The sequence below is a fragment of the Rhinolophus ferrumequinum genome, chromosome 25, assembly GCF_004115265.2.
Source record: "Rhinolophus ferrumequinum isolate MPI-CBG mRhiFer1 chromosome 25, mRhiFer1_v1.p, whole genome shotgun sequence".
In the NCBI taxonomy this organism is placed as follows: domain Eukaryota; kingdom Metazoa; phylum Chordata; class Mammalia; order Chiroptera; family Rhinolophidae; genus Rhinolophus; species Rhinolophus ferrumequinum.
The window spans coordinates 7165017-7186024 of record NC_046308.1 but is presented as its reverse complement, the minus strand read 5'-3'; the positions used below and the strand labels follow the sequence as shown (position 1 = coordinate 7186024).

Genomic DNA, 21008 nt, shown 5'->3' with positions numbered 1-21008 from the left:
TGTGTGTCCAAAAAAGAGTGTGTGTGTGGAAAATAGTGAATCATCCAAGATAATAGGATCCAATCTTGGGCAAGGAGTTTGGATAAAAATTTTGAGCGAAAGACTGCAGTGTGTGTATGTTGGGGGGATGTTTGGAAAGTTTGATTTTGAGTTTGCCCTAATACATTATTAAGTGAAATGAGTTACATAGACAAGGAATGGAAGTTAGAGGAGGGGAAAATTACTGTGACCTCAGGTGGTTAAAGAAGACGTCATGTAGGAGGTGGAAATGGAGTTAAGCTTTAGAAGAAAGAATATTTTAGGTGGAAAATAAGTGAAAAAGGAGCAGAGGTGGCAATGAGCATCATGCTTTGGGAAACGATGGGCTTGGCTGCAGGGAGTTCTCCAAACAGCAGTTAGTAAAACAGTTTGAAGCTCAGGTAGGGGAGAGTCTTGAAAATCAAACTAAGAACTTCCTATTTTGTCCTGTAGTCAAGAAGGAGCTATGAAGAGTTTTTAGAACCATTTAGAAGTCATTTAGACTGTTTTTGAAATTATTCACTTCTGAGTGTATAAATGCTTTGGGTACACCTCGTTAGTATGGTTTTGAAAACAGTAAAGGAAGTGGATTGGTTGGAGAGGGAGGGCTTATATTGGTACTTTTTCTATGAGTTGCAAAAGTACAGTGATTATCTCAAAGCTTCCTTTTAATAGCACTCTGGTCCCAGTGAGTTACCTCATGATATGATTAGATTTTTGGCTTCAGGATCCTGACAGTCTACACAAATAAGCCAGGTATAATTATCCGTATTTAGGACGTCATAAAATCCCACATTTGACACCGATGTGGAAAAATCAAAAAGCTGGCCCTGAGAATTGTATGGAGGTAGGGGGTAGGAAGCGAGGCATGTTTCATGAGTGTGCACATGACTCAGTACAGCAGCTGGAGTAATGAGGAAGAAAAGGGGCATGGTCTGCTGAGGCAGCTGTTAGGCTGGTGCAAAGTAATTGTGGTTTTTGCGATTATTTTGAATATTTTAAACCGCAGTTACTTTTGCATGAACCTAATAATATGTAAACTCTCCCATTTTTTTCTGTCATCAAGCCAGTGAGTCCCCAGTCTCACTGACCTCTTTGCTATTCCTTGTATATACAAGGCATGTTCCTGCCTCAGGGCCTTTGTACTGGTTTTCTCCCTCTAGAGCACTTTTCTTATGGCTGGTTCCTTCACTTCCCTTAAGTCTTGGCTTAAATGTCATCTTCCTAAGATCTACCCTGACCATCCTTTAAAAAATTGCTCCTCCCTGATATCTTCCTGCTTTCTATCTCCCTACTCTGTTTTTTCTCTATAGCACTTTTCAGATTGTTAACATACTATATAATTGGCTTATTTTTAAATTATCTGTTTCCTATGAGGGGTGGGTTTTTGGGTTTGTTTTTATTTTTTTTTTTGTCTGTATCCGCAGCACCTAGGGCAGTGTCTGGCACATGGTAAGTGCTCAGTAAGTACATGTTGAGAGGAACTTCTCCATGGTTGTCTCTTAAAATTCCATTGTTCTTTCCTACGTTTCCTTCTCAGACCCCATACTGTTCTTCAGAGATCCCTTAGAGCTAATGGTTTGTCCCCTGCAAGGTTTTGTTGATGTTAACACCAATTCTTCTGACACAGATGTCTTAACACTTGAAGCATATTTCATCTGTTAAAAATGGTTATGGAGGGAAGATTTACTCCACAGTATGATTTTTCTCCAAGCCCCATCTTTGTTTAAGAATTATTTCAATATTTAACAACTACTTACTGAACATCTTTCATGTGCCATACACTTTTAGAAGTAAGGGTTACACTGATGAACAAAGTAGATGTGTTCCCTGCAGTCCTAGTGGGAGAGACTGACTGTTAAATAATTACACAAATAAATATATAATTACAAATTGTGATACTTTCTAAGAGAGAAAAGTGGAGGGCCTGTGAAAGAATATGATAGGGGGATTAATTTGGGTTAGAATTCATGGAAAACCTCTACAAACAGGTATATTTAAGCTAAGGGCTAAGGGGTAAATAAAATTCAGCTTTCAAGGAACTTTCATATAATGAGACAGACATTAAATAATTATATAAAAATATAAAAATGTAGATTGTTTTATGTTAGGAAGCATTTTAGGAAAATAAAACAGCATGCGCAAAGTTTCTAAGGGGAGAAAGAGCTTGAAGTATCTGAGGAACTAAAAGAATTCCACTCTGGAATCTGTCCTTTAGAAATAAAATCATCAGCTCAGAAGATTATATGTGTAGGGATGTTTACTGCAGCATTGTTTGAAGAAGCAAAGAAGGAAGAAAAGAAAAAAAAAATCTGAAAACAACCTACATGTCAATCATGAGAGGAAGTGTTAGATAAATGATCTTATGTGGAATATTATATAGCTATCAAATTAGTTAGAACTATTTCAAAGTGAAGAGATATCCATGAAATAATAGATGAGAAAAGCAATATGTACAGAAATATATGATCCCTTTTTTAAAAACCTATTACCGTAACAACAACCTCCAAATATGTATGTATGTGTATATTTGGGTATGTCTTAATGAGCGTACAGAAAGATGTAGAGAAATACACCAGGCTGTTAGCATTGGTTACACTCCAAGGGAGTTGAGAGAAAGAAAATAAGACTCTAACAAGAAAAAATATTATTATGGAATAATGTTGAGCAAAAATGTATAATATAAAATGCTAGCTGTGGAATTACTATAATGTAAAAGTTGAATATGCATATGGACAAAGACTTAAAGTAACATCAATAAATAAGACATTATTTTGACTAGATGATAAGATCGTAGGAAACTTTATTTTGAATTTCTGTTATTTTAATTTTGTTTTTCCAGTAGTATAGTATTAAAAAGCTAATAGAGGTTCTTAACATCCTGGGATCAAATCATTTCAGCAGAGATATTTTTCTTTCTCCTTTTGTCCCACTTTCAATTCATGTTATTTTGTCTTTATGTATTCGTATAAGCCACACAAACAAACATTTTAGAATTTCATAAATGTTAACATCTCTGTGGTGAGGACATTTGAGCTGATACTTGAAGGATGAGAAGGAGCCAGTCATGTGATTATCTGGGGGAAAAACATTCTAAGTGAGAGGGAACAGCTATTACAAATGAGCTGAATTAGAAAAGTACTTGACATGTTGGATTACACAAGAGTGGTTGGCAGACACTAAGATGGCCCCCAATGAGCCCTGCCTCTTGTGTAATCCTCTCCCCTTGAGTGTTGGCAAGATCTGTGATTAATAGAATACAGGAAAGGTGATGGAATGTCACTTCAGTGATTTGGTTACATAAGATGTGATTTCCATCTTGCTAGGAGGACATCTTTTAGAAGCCCACATAGCGAAGAATAGAGTGTAGCCTTTGGCCAACAGTTAGTTAGGAACTGAGGCCCTCAGACCAGCAACCCTCAAGGAACTGAATTAGACCAACAACTACATGAACTTAGAAGCAGACTCTTCCCCAATTGAGTAGACCCAGCCCTGATCGACATCTTGATTATTAACTTTGTGAGAGGCACTGAAGCAGAGGACCCAACTAAACTATTCTTGGACTCCTGACCCACAGAAGGTGTGAGATAATAAATTAGTGTTTTAAGCCAGTAAATTTGTGGAAATTTGTTATGTAGCAATAGATAAGTAATACACACAATTTGATAAACATGCCTACTATATTTTTTTTCAAGCCATTGATGAAAGTGTTCTACAGAACATTGCCAAGTCAGAATGCTGATTCACTCCACTGGAGGTCACTCCTAAATTAATATTGATCAATGAATTAGCTCTCCCTTTGGTTTATTTGTTCAAGAAATGCCCTCAGTTGTGCTTTTACTTGATCTATCTTTCCTTATGTTTATATCATGAAATTTCTCACCAAATACTTTGTGAAAATGCCATATAAATCCATGCTGACTTAGTGGTTATATTTTTCTAATTGTTTAAAAACATCTTTTGGATAGTTTATTCTAGAATCTTGTCTGGGATTAATGCTAAGATCTTTCACTTATGGTTTGCAGATTCTTTTGTTTCTCCTTGTAAAAACAAAAAAAAAAATTTATCACCAGTTTCCTACAATTTCTAGTAATTTTCCTGTTTTTACATGAACTCTCCAGATTTCATTGAATGGTTTATTGGGTTAACCTGCACATTTTATCAAAGTCCTGGAGTATAATTTGTTCAGGCCAGGAGTGGTGGGTTCATTTCGAGCAGTCAGGTGCTCTCTTATAATCTTGATCTTCAGTTCCCTCTTGCAGTGTTTATTTTACACTTTTTAATCTAAATATTTTTCTTTTCAATAGGAAAGACAAAAACATTTTATCCATTAATTATTACACCATGAATTTCAGCAGTGGGACATTTCCTTCCCTGTTTTGTCCCAAATATTTTTTTGGCAACAGCTTTATTGAGATATAATTCACCAACCTTACAATTCATCCTTTTAAAGTTTACATTTCAATTGTTTTTAGTGTATTCACAGAGTTGTGCAACCATCACCACTGTCTAATTTTAGAATAGTCTTCCCACAGAAAGAAACCCTGTGCCCGTTAGTAGTCACTCCCCATTCCTTCTCAAACTACCTTCCTAGCCCTAGACAACCACTAATCTACTTCCTATCTCTATAAATTTGCCTATTTTAGACATTTCATATGAATGGAGTCCTACAATATGTGGTCTTTTGTGACTGGCTTCTTTCACTTAGCATAATGTTTTCAAGTTTCACTCATGTTGTAGCATGTGTCAGTATTTCTTTCCTTCTAATTGCTGAATGATATTCCATTGTGCGGATAGACCACATTTTATTTATCCATGCATCAGTTGATGGACATTTGTGTTGTTTCTACTTTTTGTCTATTCTGAACAACACTGTTAAGTTTTTATGAGGACATATGTTTTAATTTCTCTTGGGTATATACCTAGGAGTAGAATCTGATTTATACCTAGGAGCTGAGCCTTATAGTATATGGCTAACCATTTGAGAAACTGCCAAAATGGCTGCAGTATTTGACATTCCCAGCAGCAGTGTATGAGGGTTTGTATTTCTCCACATATTAATCAACAACTCTTGCTATTATCTTTTTATTATAGCTATTCCAGTACATGTGAAATGGCATCTCAATGTGAATTTCCCTGATGGCTTATGATGTTGATCATCTTTTCATGTGCTTATTAGTCATTTGTATATTTTGGGGGAGAAATCTCTGTTTAAAATTTTTGCTTATTTTCAAATTGGATTTTATTTTTGTTATTGAGTTGTAGGGTTCCTTATGTATTCTGCATACAAGTCCCTCATCAGATACATGGTTTACAAATATTTTCTCCTATTCTGTAGGTTGCCTTTTCACTTTTTTGAGGGTATCCTTTGAAGCACAGAAGTTTTTAATTTTGAAGAAGACCAGTTTATATCTATTTTTTCTTTTGTTGCTTGTGCTTTTGTTGTCATATCTAAGAAACAATTGCCTAATAGAAGAATTCTCTTGATATCATCTTAATTTTTAAAATTATTTTTCCATTTTCTCCCATTAACCAGTTCCTTGTTAGAATACCGTAGGTGTTAAGAATGAGAAGTCTGACTGAGTTTGAATCTTGGCATCACCACTTGATAGCTCTGTAACCCTAGGGAAGTGACTTGACTTCTTTAAACCTTAGTTTCTTCAACTGTAAACCTCAGTTTCTTCATCTGTAAAATGGGAATAATAGTACTTCTCACCTCAAAGGTTGTGTTGAGGATTAAAATGCTTAGCATAGAGCATTACACATAGAAAGCACTTGATAATTGGTAGTTATTATTACTGGAAATCTTCTTTGAATTGAGTATTTTTGTTTAAATAAAAATATTTTACTAGGTAGGTGTTGTTCTTGACTTTGTATCCACTGCATTAAATTCCTCATTGTAGAAATTGGATGAATATCTGTTAACTTAAATTGATACGTAATATATATTAGCCCATTATGTGAAGTGAGAGCTGGGATGTTTTTGAGCCTGCTAAAGAGATAAGTAAAAGAGGAGAAGAGAAACCGAAAATAAGTATCACCCACTTCATCATTTGGGCTCAGGTTAACCCTTGTAGAAAAGGAAGATTGGAAGATTATGTTTCCAAAGACATTTCAAAGGGGGACAGTGCTGAATATTCAGAAGGCAGAGGACTAATTTAGAGAGGAAAATGGAAAAGTAAATCCCGAAATGTTGTCTGGTGGCATAAGACATTTTAGAAGAGATGCCACGAGAGAAAAGTTCTATGAAGAGCAGCAGACTGATTTGGCATGGCTGTTTTCTGAACAATTTGAGATGTGTTCTTGACTGAGACAAGAATCCTTTGTCCAAAAGCATTCTCTTATCCCTTGGTGAGACTGTCATTAGTCCCCTCACCCTTATTACATAGATATATGATTAGAGGACTCAAAGCACTCCCTAAGACCTATGATAGGATTTCTGATCCAGAAATTTACTGGAATTTTTATTTATTTGTTTAACAATTTAAGCAAAGTGATTAGAGCCTGCCTCCACTTAATGTCCCATGTTCTACTCCACATTGCACTTGTATTCTTAACCTCATTTGAATAAATGAGTCATATATTTAAATTACTCAAGCCATGCAAATGATCTAATTTATGTTATCCATAAACATTTGTAGAATGTATGAAATACAGAAGTGAGTATGGTTAGATGAAATAAATGGTTACATAAATGAAATGTTCTTCCTTCTGCTTTCTCCTTCCCCCAGTCTTTCTCTAAATTTTACCAGTTCTTACAAATACCGTTTAAATGCCAATCAGTGTATATTATTTTTGTGTGCAGATAATTTGAGATTTTGGTATGTATTTTCCTAATAACAGAATTGTTATAGGATATGCTTATAAGCCATTTTTCCTACCATATTATAAGCTTCTGGAAGTATGGGTCTGTATGTTATTTGTCTTTCTATCTTCCATAACACAAAGTTGATATATAAACATTAGTATATTAATTGAATTGTGTAATTATATACTATATTTCTGGTGGGAATTTTGGGTACAGAATATTGAAGATGTTAGTATTAAACAAATATGAGACAATAGTAATAGCCCCTTTTCTACACAGCCTTTTCCTGGTATTACTAAAAATTTATTGAACGAGTGAATATGCACGCTCGCTTTCTCATCACAGGCTTCTGTCTCAAAACAGGCAAGTTTTAAGCAGACTTCCCTTCTTCCCTAATTTTCTCTCTCACTTTTCTGTTCCATTTCTCTCTTGCAGCTCTATTTACCTTTTCACTATGACTTATTCTCTCCTTTATTATTCCTGCCTCTTACCCCTTCTTACAATTCCTAATGCTTTTTAGAATTTGTTTCCTTGTCACCTGTTCTATTTTTGTTCTTTCTGCTTGCCTTTCTCCTCCACTTGTTGCCACCTTCTTTCCTTGCCTTCAAGACACAGGGAAGGATTGGAGAGGGAGGAGCCCAGCTGGGGTAGGGGTGGAGCCACCTGTTTCACTGCTTGGGGAGTCAGAACCTGACTGAGAAGGATCCGGCTGCTTATGTATAGCTGGGACTCAAGTCCTTATGGCCTTCCTGCCGGAGGCTAGCATTCTGGAGGACAGTTTGGACTTGGTGAGATTAGAAGCTGTCCCTCTCTTCCTTTTTGCTTTCTCACTTTTCCTCTCTGTTCTGTATTTTCCACTCACATTTTCTCTCTCTCTCCATGCTATTAACTTTTCTTCTTCCTATTTCTCTGTTACTTAGTATTCTATTTTCCTGTTTGTCTAGTTCTGTCAGTCCACTGTATTTAGTACTTGTTTGCCTTTCCTGTTACCCTGTTACCCATTTTTTCCATGCATCTGTCTATTCTCGCTAAAAATTTAACTTTTCCTATCTCTTCTCCATTTTATTCTTCTCTTGATTAATTTTCTCATTCAACTCTGTTTTTTTCACTCAGCCATTTTCTATCTACCTCTTTATTGTTTTTATCTTACTGTTTCACAGAGACGCAGCAATAAGGGAGGAAAAAAGGAACCACCCTGCCTTTCCATGGGCCTATTCAGCCTTTCTGTTTATTCTTAGACTTGTAGTGTGTTTTGATTAGGTACTGAAGAAGAGTTTGTGCTCAGCACACATAGTTAATAAACAGTGAAACTGGAGTAAGGTTAAATATTAAATGTAAAAGATTATTAAATGTAAAATGTTTATTCTCGTTTTCTCCTTTTATTTAGGCTTTTTCTGCAGTACAGTGGATACAATTTGTTATGGCCACTCTGAGGTAAGTTTATTTAATTTCATGTAATATGACTGTTTAAACTAGTACTAGTAAACTGGAGAATTCTGAAGTTTCCTACATTGCCCCCTGCCCCCGGGGATTTGCTTTTATTCTTTAGTCAGAGAGAAATGCTATTCTTTACCATGTTGATATTTTCTGATTAATAAAGTGTAACAACGTTAACGATAATAACAATTAAAAAACAGGTGACATCTGAAAACCAAAGGACAACTTTGGTTGTCAACAGGATTGGCTTGCAAAATCAATTGTTTTGGTAAAACTGGAACGATACAGAGAAATTAGCATGACCCCTGCGCAAGGATAACACCAATTCGTGATGCATTCCGTAGTTTTAAAAAATGTGTACAGTTTATTTTACATCAGTGATATGTCAGTAAAGCTGTAAAAAATTCAATAGCAAAAATGAAGGAGTCTCAATTGTCCTGTTTTATTGATCATCCTTTATCTCTGTCAGTGTTATAGGTTCAAGCTCACTTATTGCCTATGCTGTATTCCAGAATATACAGAAATCTCCAGAGGTGAGCAATCTCTTTTTTCTGTTGGATTTAAACTTTTAGTGACTTAGCCTTTGATATAACTGAAAGAGGTGTCACCTATAAACGATGGAATAATTCTATGAATTACTTGTATATTTGCCAGTATGATACATTGAGATATTTTAGACACTGTCAATATGTCTCCCTTTTCTTCTAGGTAATTATTTTAACTATAACTTTGAATACTGAGGGATTGACTACTATATGTGAATTTCTTTTGTTATGCATTAATTAGTAAGGTTAAGGAAACAGTGTTGTTTGAAGCCGATACTCACTCTAAGCATGGTAGAGTCCTGCTTGGAAATGAGTTTTCTGATGTTGATAGGTTGGTAAAATTGCTAGTGGGGCTAGGAAATAGTTCAAAGATTTTGCTATACAAAAGGTATATGTTTTGTCATTCTCGCCTTCTAGGCAATTACAATTTAAATGGTGAAAACAGAGCAAAAATACATCCTGTGTAAAACTATTCATTCCTAAAAGATGAAGTCAAAAACCTTCCTTTTATTAAGGTATAATTGACAAAAATTGTACATATTTAAGGTACAAAAAAAATAAAAACAAACAAAACACTGTCCCGATTCAGAAAGGACTAGAAGAGTGATGAATTTGCTAACTCAGAAAAGATTTTAAGAGAAATGTAATAACTGTTTCTCTAACCAGGCCAAATCGCACAAAGTTAGGCAAAATGTAGTTTAGGATACTAATGGGAGAACTTTTGTATGTGGAAAATGTCATTGGGTTTCATTGGGCTCACTTTAATAATAAAAGTAGCTCTGTTTGTTGAACACTTACTGTGTTCCAACTATGCTGAGTGTGTCACATACTTGATCTTACTGGTCTTCATAATTCTCCTATGAGAAGGATGGTGTTAGCCCCATTTCACAGATGAGGAAATTGAGGCTCAAAGTCATGAGATTAACTTGTTCAAGTTACACAGTAAGTAGCAGAGCAGATTTTCAAAAGTCTAGCTCTTAACTACAATCCCTCTTCAAATTAAACACAATTTTTAGTGTGTATTATATTCCAGACACGTGCTCAGTGTGTTTCAAATACATTTTTCATTTAACCCTTAAAACCACTCTGTGTGGTAGATATTATAAATCTGATACTATGATGACAAAATGGAGTCCTAGTAAGGTTGATCTTATAGCTAGTAAGTGGTAGAGTTAGAATTTGAGTGCAGTCTTGTCTCGTTCCAAAGCCTCTCCTCCCATACGGTTTTTAAACCACTGAAATATGCTGCCTAATGAAAAGAGAATTTTGAATTTCAGACGTAGAATGTGACTTTAATGTAAGTAAAACTAGAAAGTAGAAATCTTGATACTGTATTGTCATCACCTGCCAAAGTAATCTTAGGCCTCACATCTTCCTGTGATTCAGATTGCCCTAATGTTTGTCCCTTTGCTGAAATTTGAGCTCAGATGTGATTAAGTTCATAAAGTATGAGTTACATCGTGGAGAGAGCTAAGCAGAGATTCTGGGTCTCAACACTGTCTGCCTTTTGGGCTAGATAATAATTTGTAGTGGGACGTTGTCCTGTGCATTAGGGTATTTAGCAGACTTTACCCACTAGATGCTGGTAGCGATATCCCGCATCCCCACCCCGGCCCAGTTGTGACAACCAAAAATATCTTCAAATATTGCCAGATGTCTCCTGGGAGAGGCAAAATTGTTCCTGGTTGAGAACCACTCTTATGAGGCGACCTCTGACATGACAGTGGGTTAGAGCTTTATAAAAATGTAGGGTCTGCTTTGACTTAGAATGTGACCTTTAATTTCTCTGGCTTCAATTCTCACACCTTTACATAACCAGAGCCTAAAGGACCTTAACAATCACTAGTTCAGTGGTTCCCACACATTCTATTTTCTTGACTAGGAAAAATTCCAATTTTTCCACGTTAAAAATGTCAGCCATACTTTGCTGTTTTCCTTTATTTCTTCATTAAAGAACGTTTTTAACAGCAAAAGCACATGCAGGGCATAATCTGAAAAAGACAAAAATAGTCTATTAATAGAAAAATAATTATAGTAAATTGGGAAAATCCATGGGAAATCTTCGAGGGGACTAGCTGATTAGACAGTGACTCAGAGACAACATGAAAAGAGAAGAAAGTGGCTCAGGCCAGCCAATGTTAATAAAAAAAAAACTCAAGGCAGATATACTTCACTGCACTTACGTGACTTCATTTCCTCATAAAGGTCACTTTTGATATTCTTTGTGACTTGATTTCACTTGACTAGAAATACTGGGGGAAGCAGGGTTTTAGAAGAGTATTAATATGAGTTGTTTTAAGTTTTTCACCTCAGCAGAACCTCCCTAGGGAAAGGCTTTCACACAGTGCATCCACCCCTCCACCCCGCATTCTGCACTTGATTTAGATTAGACAAGTGCACATGTGTGTGTGTGTGTGTGTGTGTGAGAGAGAGAGAGAGAGAGAGAGAGGGAGAGAGAGGGAGGGAGGTTTTTTAAAAGAGTTTTTGCTTTCATATTTAGGACCCTGTCTTATGCTTTTTGTGTCTTCCTTATTACCAAGCACTGTGCTGATGATGGTATTTTCCTTAAAGCATGGGCTGTATCATAGATTTCTTTGTATTACCTTCAACATAGTATTTTATTAAACATAGATAGGAGGGGCGAAATCTTTCCTGATTTCAATAATAGGTAATCAGTTAATTTTTGTTGTTTGATTGATTTTTATCTCCTGTTATAGAACTCATGGTTTTCCAGTCATGAGTGAAAGTATATAAGCCTCTTGTTCCCTGATGAAGACTTTAGGTTGGCCCTAAAGGACCAACAGCTCCCTATATATAGGCTATTTCTTCAATCAATGACCATAATTATGTTCTTGCTCACAAAAGCCACTTGGCTGCCTTTTTCCTCCAGAGTTTATTTTGTAGTTTTAATTTTTTACGCATTAACAGTTATAAACTTGTGGTAGGTCATACATAGGCCAGTTGAATCTATGAATGTGCCATCTGGCTATAATTTTAGGAGGCTTCCCCAGAGCGAAAGCTATATATGGGGAAAATAATACTATTTGATATTTGTTAAATACAGTTTAAAATGTTATTAATTCACTTGTTTTTGTTTCTTTCCATTAGCCGAGGCAACTTGACTGTTTACCCCTATTAGCAAGGTATTAGCATCTTTCTTCTCATTGAAAGCAAGGTATGAGAAAAATTCCCTTTTGTACAGGTGAAGAGATTTGTTTTTATATTAGGTAGTATCTGATGATAACTTACAATTTTTTAAATTTACTTCTTCTTGGGAGATATACCAGACATAGATTAGAATGCATAAAACATATATTTACTATTTAAAAAATGATTATAAACAAACAGTAGGAACAAGAAATAGAAATTGCCTGTACCTGCTTATGCTCCTTCCCAATTACAACTCTCCCCCTAACCTCTAGAGGTAACCACTATCCAGACTTTTGTGATAATCATTTCTTTACTTTTATGTACAGTTTTACCAGTAATGTATATATCTGAACAATTTAGTTTTGCTTGTGCTTGACGTAAATGAAATAATACTGTATGTATTTTTTTGTATGTATTGTTTTGTGATTTGCTTTTTTCCCTTAATATTGTTTGTGAGAGTTATCCATGCTGTTGTATATAGTGCTGGTTCATTTCATTTTCATTGATGTTTAGCATTCTATATTATGAACATACCACAATTTATCTGTGTGCTATAAATAATCTTGTACATGTCCTCTGGTGCACACATGCAAAAATTTCTCTAATGTATTTTCCTAGTAACAGAATTGTTATAGGATATGCTTATCTCCTAGATAATGCCAAACTTTTCCAAATGGTTGTGCCAGCAGTGTATGCAAGGTCCCATTACTTCATGTTCCCATAATACTTGATATTGCCAGACTTTAAACATTTTTGCCATGACTGTGTAATTTGTTTCTTATTGTGGTTTTAATTTTCATTCCTTGATTATTTATGAGGTCAGGCATATTTTCACGTGTTTATAGCCATTTGGATTTCCTCTTTTCTTAAGTACCTGTTCAAATCTTTTGCCCATTTTTTTTCTGTTAGGTTTTCTTATTGCTTTGTAAGGTTTTTGTTTGTTTTTGTTCTTAATATTTGGATTTTGGCCCTTTGTCACTTATATGTGTTGCAAAAATCTCCTCCCATGTGGCATGTCTTGTCACTTTCTTTATGGTGTATTTTGACATATACATTTTTCATTTTAATGTGATCAAATTTTTCAATTGCTTCTTTTAGAGTTTTTTGTGTCGTATTTAGGAAATCTTTACCTAAGTAGAAGTTGAAGACACTTTAGGTCTCTAAACTAATTGGAACTGATTTTTGAGTGTGAGGTAAAAAGTAAGGGTCCAGTTTTATTTTTATCCATATAGATACCCAATTATTCTAGCATCATATTTTGAGAAAACTGTCTTTTTTTCCATTGATCTAAAAAGCCACCTCTATCATATATCAAGAGTCTAAATATCCGCTTGGCTTTACTTTAGGTTGTCTAGTGTGTTGCATTGCTCTGTTTATCTATCCCTGTACTTAGTACCACAGTATCTGCATTCGAGCTTTGAATTAAGTTTTAAAATGTGTTGGACAAGTTCTCCTTCTTGTTCTTCAAGAGTGGCTTGCTTGATATTTCAAGAGGTTATCTTGATATTTTGTATATCAGATTTAGAGCCATCTTGTCAAATTCTAAAAGAATGTTGAGTTATGATTGAAATTGCATTTCAATTATATGTAGATGTACATATCAATTTAGGGAGAACTGACATTTTCATAATAGTGGGTCTTACTGTCCATGAGCATGGTATATTTCTTCACTGTAGAACTTCTTTTGGAGTCTCTCATTAAATATTTTATAATTTTCTCCATAGAAGGATCAAAACTATTTTTAGAAAAGTGGGAGTGGGGAGACCAAAAAGAGAAGGATACTAGAAAGTGAGGAAGACAAACTTTACCAATGTGGTCCGAAATTGAAAGACAACATATACAATTTATACCAATATGTTCCCCCACCCAGACTTTTCATTGATATGGCAACTCATGTTATAAGATAAATAAGTGTCGTGTCCCGCGCGATGAGGGTTGTGGGGAGGGTTGTGGGGAGCGAGGAGGGCGGCACAGGGTTAAGAAAAGACTGTAGCCATGAATAGAGTGAAGCGGGGCCAAGGGGACTCCAGCCTCAAGGACTGGGCCCCAAATTGGGCCTACACATAGTTTTTATTACTTAGGTGAGGAAGTAAAGGAGATAAAGCTTGTCAATCTCAAGATTTGTGAATCCCACACATCATAATAGGAAACTGATTCAAGCCAATCACCCTTGCCTGCAGGCAGCAGAACCGTAAGTCTCAGGATGTATGTATTTCCCCAAGGGACAAAACCTTTATAGATGTGAATAGATGGAGAGCACATCATTGAATCTCTTCCCCTGCAGGTTGTGGGAAGGAATGCAGCCACAGAGGCAGACGCTCTCCTTAGCCGAGGGAAGGTGGGGGGCTGTGCCCACCTCTATGAACCCCATGGGTTCTCCTGTTGGTCCCCACTCGACTGCGCCTGGCTTGAGTTGTCCCCCCCACCCCATGTGGGGAATCTTACTCATCATTGGCTGACCAGCCATCTTTCTGGGGCCAAACAGGGAGACATAAGGTGCAAGCACAAAGGTGATGCAGAGTCCCTGAAAGGATCTGTCTCACAGACTCTCCTTTCTTTAGGGACAGGTACATGGAGACAGACGGGTAGGCTGCTGTGTGGCAACAAATAAGGTCTGAGGATCTAGTGTGTAACATAGTATAACTATAGTTGATAACACTGTATTGTATAGTTGAAATTTGCTAAGTGAGTAGAACTTAAATGTTCTTAACCTCCCACACACAAAGGTAAATATGTGAGGTGATGGATGTATTAGTTAACTCGGGAAATCCTTTTACAGTGTATATGTATATCAAATCTTCATGTTGTACACTTTAAATGTCTCACGATTTTATTTGTCAATTATACCTCAACAAAGAAAAAAAGAAAAATGCACATTAAACTATATTAAGATTTAAAAAAAAAAACTGTTTTCATTTTCTTTGGGTCCTCAACCATATCCCTAAACACTCAACTGATTTTGTATTGTTAGAGGATATTGGCTATACAACTAGAGTACTTTCAAGTTTTCATTTGTGGTATATCTCCATTACAAAATTTCTCATCTGTCCATTCTTTCCTTTGACCCTATATCTGAAGAAGGAGTGTCTCTATGAGGAAGAAGTTCCAATGTAATCCATCGATAAATACTCTGATTCCAGAATAGTTGGGATAGTTGTGATTATAGATTCTTTCCTACCTGGTGAATTTCTTTACATTCCCCACAGTCAGCCAGCGGAGGCCCCAGAAAAATGATGTCCAGTTTTCTACAAGAAAGGTAATACATAAAAATAAGTCATTGTTAGCATCGTTTATGAAAAGAGGCTTTTGTTGCTTTAACAGATGAGGCCACTCTTTTATCTGAGTTTCTCTGACCTCCTCCTGGGGATATGCTGGCTCATTGAGGCACTTCTCTATGGAACTTCAACAGTGAATAAGGACATTATCTGCTATAACCTGCAAGCAGTTGGACAGGTGAGTACTACTAGATTGTGACTGTACCTTGTAAGAAAGGCACACTCAGATAAAGGGGAAGCAAAGATAATACATCCTGTGAAGTGGGACCCTTTTGTGTATTGTTATACTTCAAAATAATGGCTTTTATTTTTTTTCCATTCTAAAAAACACTACTTGTTTATTATAGAAAATTTGGGAAATTTAGAGAAGCAAAGAGATAAATAATAAAAATCACCCAGATATACTCACTCTTTAATATTTCTTTTACATTGTATATCTTTGCAGTCTTTTCCCCTGGAAGAATATGCATTTTAAAACAAATATAATAATACATTAAGACTTTTTGTAATTGGCTTTTCTTATTCATCATATTGTGCCCATATTTCCATGTAATGAAATAGTCTTCTATAACACCTTTTGAGATTACTGCATGGTTTTTTATTATAGGGATACGATAAACATTGGCTTTTGAAAATACGACATTTGGTCACATATGGGTTTTATGTTCATAGATTTTATCAGTGGATTAATCCACACAGTACCATCAGTATATAATGTTTCTTCTGTATTTCTGAGACTTGCAGTTTGAAAAAACTAGAGGTTCAAATGCAGTCTGTACTCAGTGCTAGATGTTTCCTTTGGGATTTGTTACTAGAGGGAAAATTTCTTTCAATTAAGTAGGAAAATAATAATACGTAATTGGTGGTATGAAATCCATGTACTAATATATTACTTATCTCATATGAATTCAAATATCTTAGACACATATTTTACTCAATCCTGCTAATAACCTCATAAATTAAATAGAGTTAAGGTTGTATTGTTTTATCAGATAAGGAAAAAATATTTTAGTCTTTTTAAATTAATTTCAGATGTACAAAACAACATAGTGATTAAACATTTCTATACCTAACAAAGTAATACTCCACTACATCTGTTACCCATCTGACACTGTACATAGTTATTAGAATACTGTTGACTATATTCCTATGCTATATAATATATCCCCGTAACAATTTTTTTAAATTATAGTTGACGTTTAATGTTATTTCATATTAGTTTCAGGTATATAGCATAGTGATTAGACATTTATATAATTTATGAAGAGATCCCGCCGATAAGTCTAGTACCCATCTGACACTATACATAGTTTTTACAATATTACTGACTATATTCCCCATACTGTACTTTACATCCCCGTGACTCTTTTGCAACTACCAATTTGTGCTTCTTAATCCCTTCACCTTTCTCACCCAGATCCCCAACCCCCTCCCATTTAGTAACCATCAGTTAGTTCTGTGTATCTATCGGTCTGTTTCTGTTTTGTTTGTTCATTTATTTTGTTCTTTAGATTCCACACTTAAGTGAGATCATGTGGTATTTGTCTTTCTCAGTCTGACTTACTTCACTTAGCATAATAATACCCACTGGGTCCATCCATGTTGTCCCACATAATTTAGAAAGTAAAAAAACAATCTGCATTAGAATCCTGGACCTGATTAACTTTGTCACCTTGAGCCAGTGTTTAATCTTTCTGAACTTCAGTCTCCTAATCTGTACAATGGTCATTAAAAACATTTACCTTGTGCTTGGCATAGATGTGATTAATGTTACTTTATTTTTTATAACTTTACTGAGCTATACATAAAATAAACTTCATATGTTTAAAGTGTGCAATTTGATCATTTTTTGTATATGTATACACTCCCATGAAATCATCACCACAATCAAGATAAAAAACATTTCTATTTTCTTCAGCCCCCCAAATAATTTTAAGTGTATTTTCCTTTACTTCTTGAACCTTATGAATTATAATAGTTGCTTTTTAAAATATTTTTTGGGTATTTCCAATGTCTGAGTCATTTCTAAGTTGGTGTCTTTTGATTGTCTTCTTCCATGAGAATGGGTGACATTTTTTTTTGTTCTTTGTATGTCAAAGTAATTTAGGATTTCATCTTAGACATCGTGAATACTATGTTGCATAGGCGCTGGGTCCTTTAATTCTCTAGAGAATGCTAATGTTTTTGTTTAGCAGGCAACCGAATTAGATTTAGAATTTGTATTTTGTCTAATCATCTTTAGGCAGTATTTCAAATTTTAATCTAGTTTTCTAAGGCTTGCCTGTGCTTGTTTGGGACTGTTAGGTGCAAATGTGATGCAGGGGTTAGGCTGAGACTTGCAGGGAATCATACACAGAATTAGGGCATCTTCTTTTCTGGCTCTGTCACTTCTGGGATTCCCCGCCTCCTTTTGCTGCCTGAAAGTGGCTCTTCTCTGGTTTCTATGGCCTAAAAAAAGGGTTTCTACAGTAGAGTTTCAAGTGCCTTCATCTCAGAGCAGCATCAGGATTAGGGTACACATTTGAGGCAAAGCTGTGAGAGAGAAAGAGTAAAACAGTTTGGGAAACTCATTTCTGTGCAGTTTGCTTCTCCATGTTTGATTCCCTTCCACAGTCCACCTGTTTTTGTTTCTGAGTCCTCCGGCAGTTGCTTTTTATATTTTCCCCAGAGTTTTCGTTTGTAACCCGTGGGAGAGATGGGTTGTAGAGGGCTTGGACACACTATTTAGTTTGTTTTATTTTTTTAATTGTAAACCATACATAACGTAATTTACATTTTATGATTACAAAATTTTTAAATTGTGGTAAAACCACATAACATGAAATTTACCATCTTAACCATTTTTTCCCCTCGTAACCATTTTTAAGTACACAGTTCAGTGGCATTAAGAACATTCATGTTGTGAATGTGAACTATCACTGCTATCCAGCTCCAGAAATTTTCATCATGCTAGAGTTTGTATCCGTTAAACAATAACTCCATTTTTCCCACTTCCCAAACCCTGGTAACCACTCTTCTACTTTCTGTCTCTATGAATTTGACTACTCTAGGTAGTTTCTGTAGTTTTACCTTTTCCAAAGTATGTAGTTGGAATCATACAGTATATAGTCTTTTCTGACTGGCTTCTTTCACTTAGTAATATGTATTATATTTAAGGTTCCTCCATGTCTTTTTGTGGCATGATTCCTCACTTTTTTTAATTCATTGTATGGATTTACCAGTTTTTTAACCCATTCACCTATGGAAGGACATCTTCCTTGGTTGCTTCTAGGTTTTGGCAGTTAACAAATAAAGCTGCTATAAACATTCGTGTGCAGGTTTTGTGTGCACATAAGTTTTCAACTCAATTGGGAAAATAACTAGGAGCATGATTACTGGATTATATGGAGTCCGTTGAGCTTTGTGAAAAACTGCCAAAGTATCCTCCAAAGTATCTACAGTCATGCTCCCTATAAAGATGTTTCAGTCAACAAAGTACTACGTATGTGATGGTGGTCCCATAGGATTCCTGTCGGCTAGTGACGTCGTAGTCCATGACCCAAAGGATTTCCCACGATGAGGAGGTTGCAAATATCAACAAGGCTGTGGTTGAAACGGCAAAGGACCTGAACCTGGGTGTGGGTGAGGAGGATGCCGAGGAGTCCTAGAGGCGCTGCCTGAGGTACTGACCGATGAGGAGGTGTTGGCACTGGAACAGAAGCTCACAGGTGCAGAAGAGACAAGAGAAAAGGAAACTGCAGGAGAAGGAAAGGAACAATCTTCAGGACAATTCACAGTGAAGGATTTATCAGAAGCTTTTGCAGACCTCAGCAAGTTTGAAAGCTTGGACCCCAACACTGAAAGGTTTTCGTTAATAGAGGGGAATGTTCATGGTGCAGTATCTGCTAACAGGCACATCTCTGATGAGAAAAGGAGCAAACCAAGCAAGCCTGACACTTCTTCAACTAGGGCCTCAGGCAGGCCCTTCAGGAAGTATTCCAGAAGGAGGCCTTGTTGTCATAGGAGATGACAGCTCCATACTAGTGCCCCTGGAGACCTTCCAGTGGGACAAGATGTGGAAGGCAGTGATATTGATGGTCCTGACCCTGTGTGGGCCTAGGCTCGTGTGCATTTGGGTCTTAGCTTTTAACAAAAGAAGTTTAAAACAAGAAAGATCAAAATGTAAGACTAGAAAAAGCTTATGGAATAAGGACATAAAGAAAGAAAATGGATGGAGGCAGCTAGCGTGAGGCTGGGGAGCGCTGAGCCGCGCGTCGTGCCCTGCGCTGCCCAGACTAGCGAACAATACAGTCAAGATGGCTAAAGGTGATCCCAAGAAACCAAAGGGCAAGATGTCTGCTTATGCCTTCTTTGTGCAGACGTGCAGAGAGGAACATAAGAAGAAAAACCCAGAGGTCCCTGTCAATTTTGCAGAATTTTCCAAGAAGTGCTCTGAGAGGTGGAAGACAATGTCTGGGAAAGAGAAATCTAAATTTGATGAAATGGCAAAGGCTGATAAAGTACGCTATGATCGGGAAATGAAGGATTATGGACCAGCTAAGGGAGGCAAGAAGAAGAAGGACCCTAATGCCCCCAAAAGGCCACCGTCTGGATTCTTCCTGTTCTGTTCAGAATTCCGCCCTAAGATCAAATCCACAAACCCTGGAATCTCTATTGGAGATGTGGCAAAGAAGCTGGGCGAGATGTGGAATAACTTAAGTGACAGTGAAAAGCAGCCTTACAACAATAAGGCGGCAAAGCTGAAGGAGAAGTATGAGAAGGATGTCGCGGACTATAAGTCTAAAGGAAAGTTTGATGGAGCAAAGGGGCCCGCCAAAGTGGCCCGGAAAAAGGTGGAAGAGGAAGACGAAGAAGAGGAGGATGAAGAAGAGGAGGAGGAGGAGGAGGAGGAGGACGATGAATAAAAAAACTTTGTCTCCTTGTGAATACCTTAGTGTAGGGGAGCGCCGTCATTGACACAGCTCTTACCCGAGGCGTGTCTGTTGCCCTCATTAGGATTAATTACACAATTGGACCATGATCATATAGTCGTCTCTCAGAGTGCTCGAGAAATTGTCAGTGGTTCACGTGAAGTGGCCATGGGTGTCTGGAGCACCCTGAAACTGTATCAAAGTTGTACATATTTCCAAACATTTTAAAAAGGAAAAGGCTCTTGTGTTCTCCTCACTCTGTGCACTTTGCTGTTGGTGTGACAAGGCATATAAAGATGTTTCTGGCATTTTCTTTTTTTATCTGTAAGGTGGTGTTAACTATATGGTTATTGGCTAGAAATCCTGAGTTATCAACTGTACATATCTATAGTTTGTAAAAAGCACAAAACAACCGAGACAAGCTCTTGATGTTCCTTGCTTGGCGTTGAGGTTGTGGGGGAGATGCCTTTGGAGGTGCCGTAGCTCAGGGCGTGCACTGTGAGGCTGGACCTGTGGACACTGCAGTGGGCATCCATTTAGCTTCAGGTTGTCTTGTTTTTATATATAGCGACATAGCATTCTGCTGCCATTGTTAGCTGTGGAAAGGGGGGTCAGCTGGCATGAGAAGTGTTTGGATCTTTTTTAGTTAAGTGCGGTAGTTTTAAACTGTTTGTTTTTCAAACAAACTGTAGAACTCTTCATTGTCAGCAAAGTGAAGAGCCACTGCATCATGAAAGTTCAAGAACCTTCTGTACTAAACACAATTTGCAACGTTTTGTTATTTTTTGTATGTTTAGAATGCTGAAATGTTTTTGAAGTTAAATAAACAGTATTATATTTTTAAAAAAAAAGAAAGAAAGAAAAT

General features: G+C 36.5%; 2 protein-coding genes and 1 pseudogene across 5 annotated transcripts in view; all 3 read left to right on the top strand.

Annotated features, from left to right (window-relative positions):
• Positions 1–21008, top strand: part of TMEM116 (transmembrane protein 116) — a 58559-nt gene that overhangs the window by 1139 nt on the left and 36412 nt on the right. The window contains exons 1-5 of one of the 4 annotated variants that reach the window (XM_033098319.1): positions 7594–7614; positions 8214–8260; positions 8733–8796; positions 11917–11983; positions 15280–15411. In XM_033098319.1, the coding sequence (XP_032954210.1) occupies positions 15280–15411 (132 nt within the window). In that variant the 5' untranslated portion in view covers positions 7594–7614; positions 8214–8260; positions 8733–8796; positions 11917–11983. Of the gene's footprint in view, positions 1–7511; positions 7615–8213; positions 8261–8732; positions 8797–11916; positions 11984–15279; positions 15412–21008 lie in introns of those variants that run through there. The other 3 variants (XM_033098318.1, XM_033098316.1, XM_033098317.1) reach the window with 3 other exon arrangements.
• On the top strand, positions 8515–8611 carry LOC117017910 (uncharacterized; annotated as a pseudogene).
• Positions 19451–20151, top strand: LOC117017752 (high mobility group protein B3). Its single transcript, XM_033098321.1, has one exon. It carries the CDS (start codon positions 19529–19531, stop codon positions 20135–20137), a length of 609 nt encoding a protein of 202 aa, XP_032954212.1. The 5' UTR covers positions 19451–19528; the 3' UTR covers positions 20138–20151.

Bases quoted from the DNA above. Each gene is read 5' to 3' on its own strand.
- LOC117017752 (XM_033098321.1), top strand. From the start codon at position 19,529: ATGGCTAAAGGTGATCCCAAGAAACCAAAGGGCAAGATGTCTGCTTAT.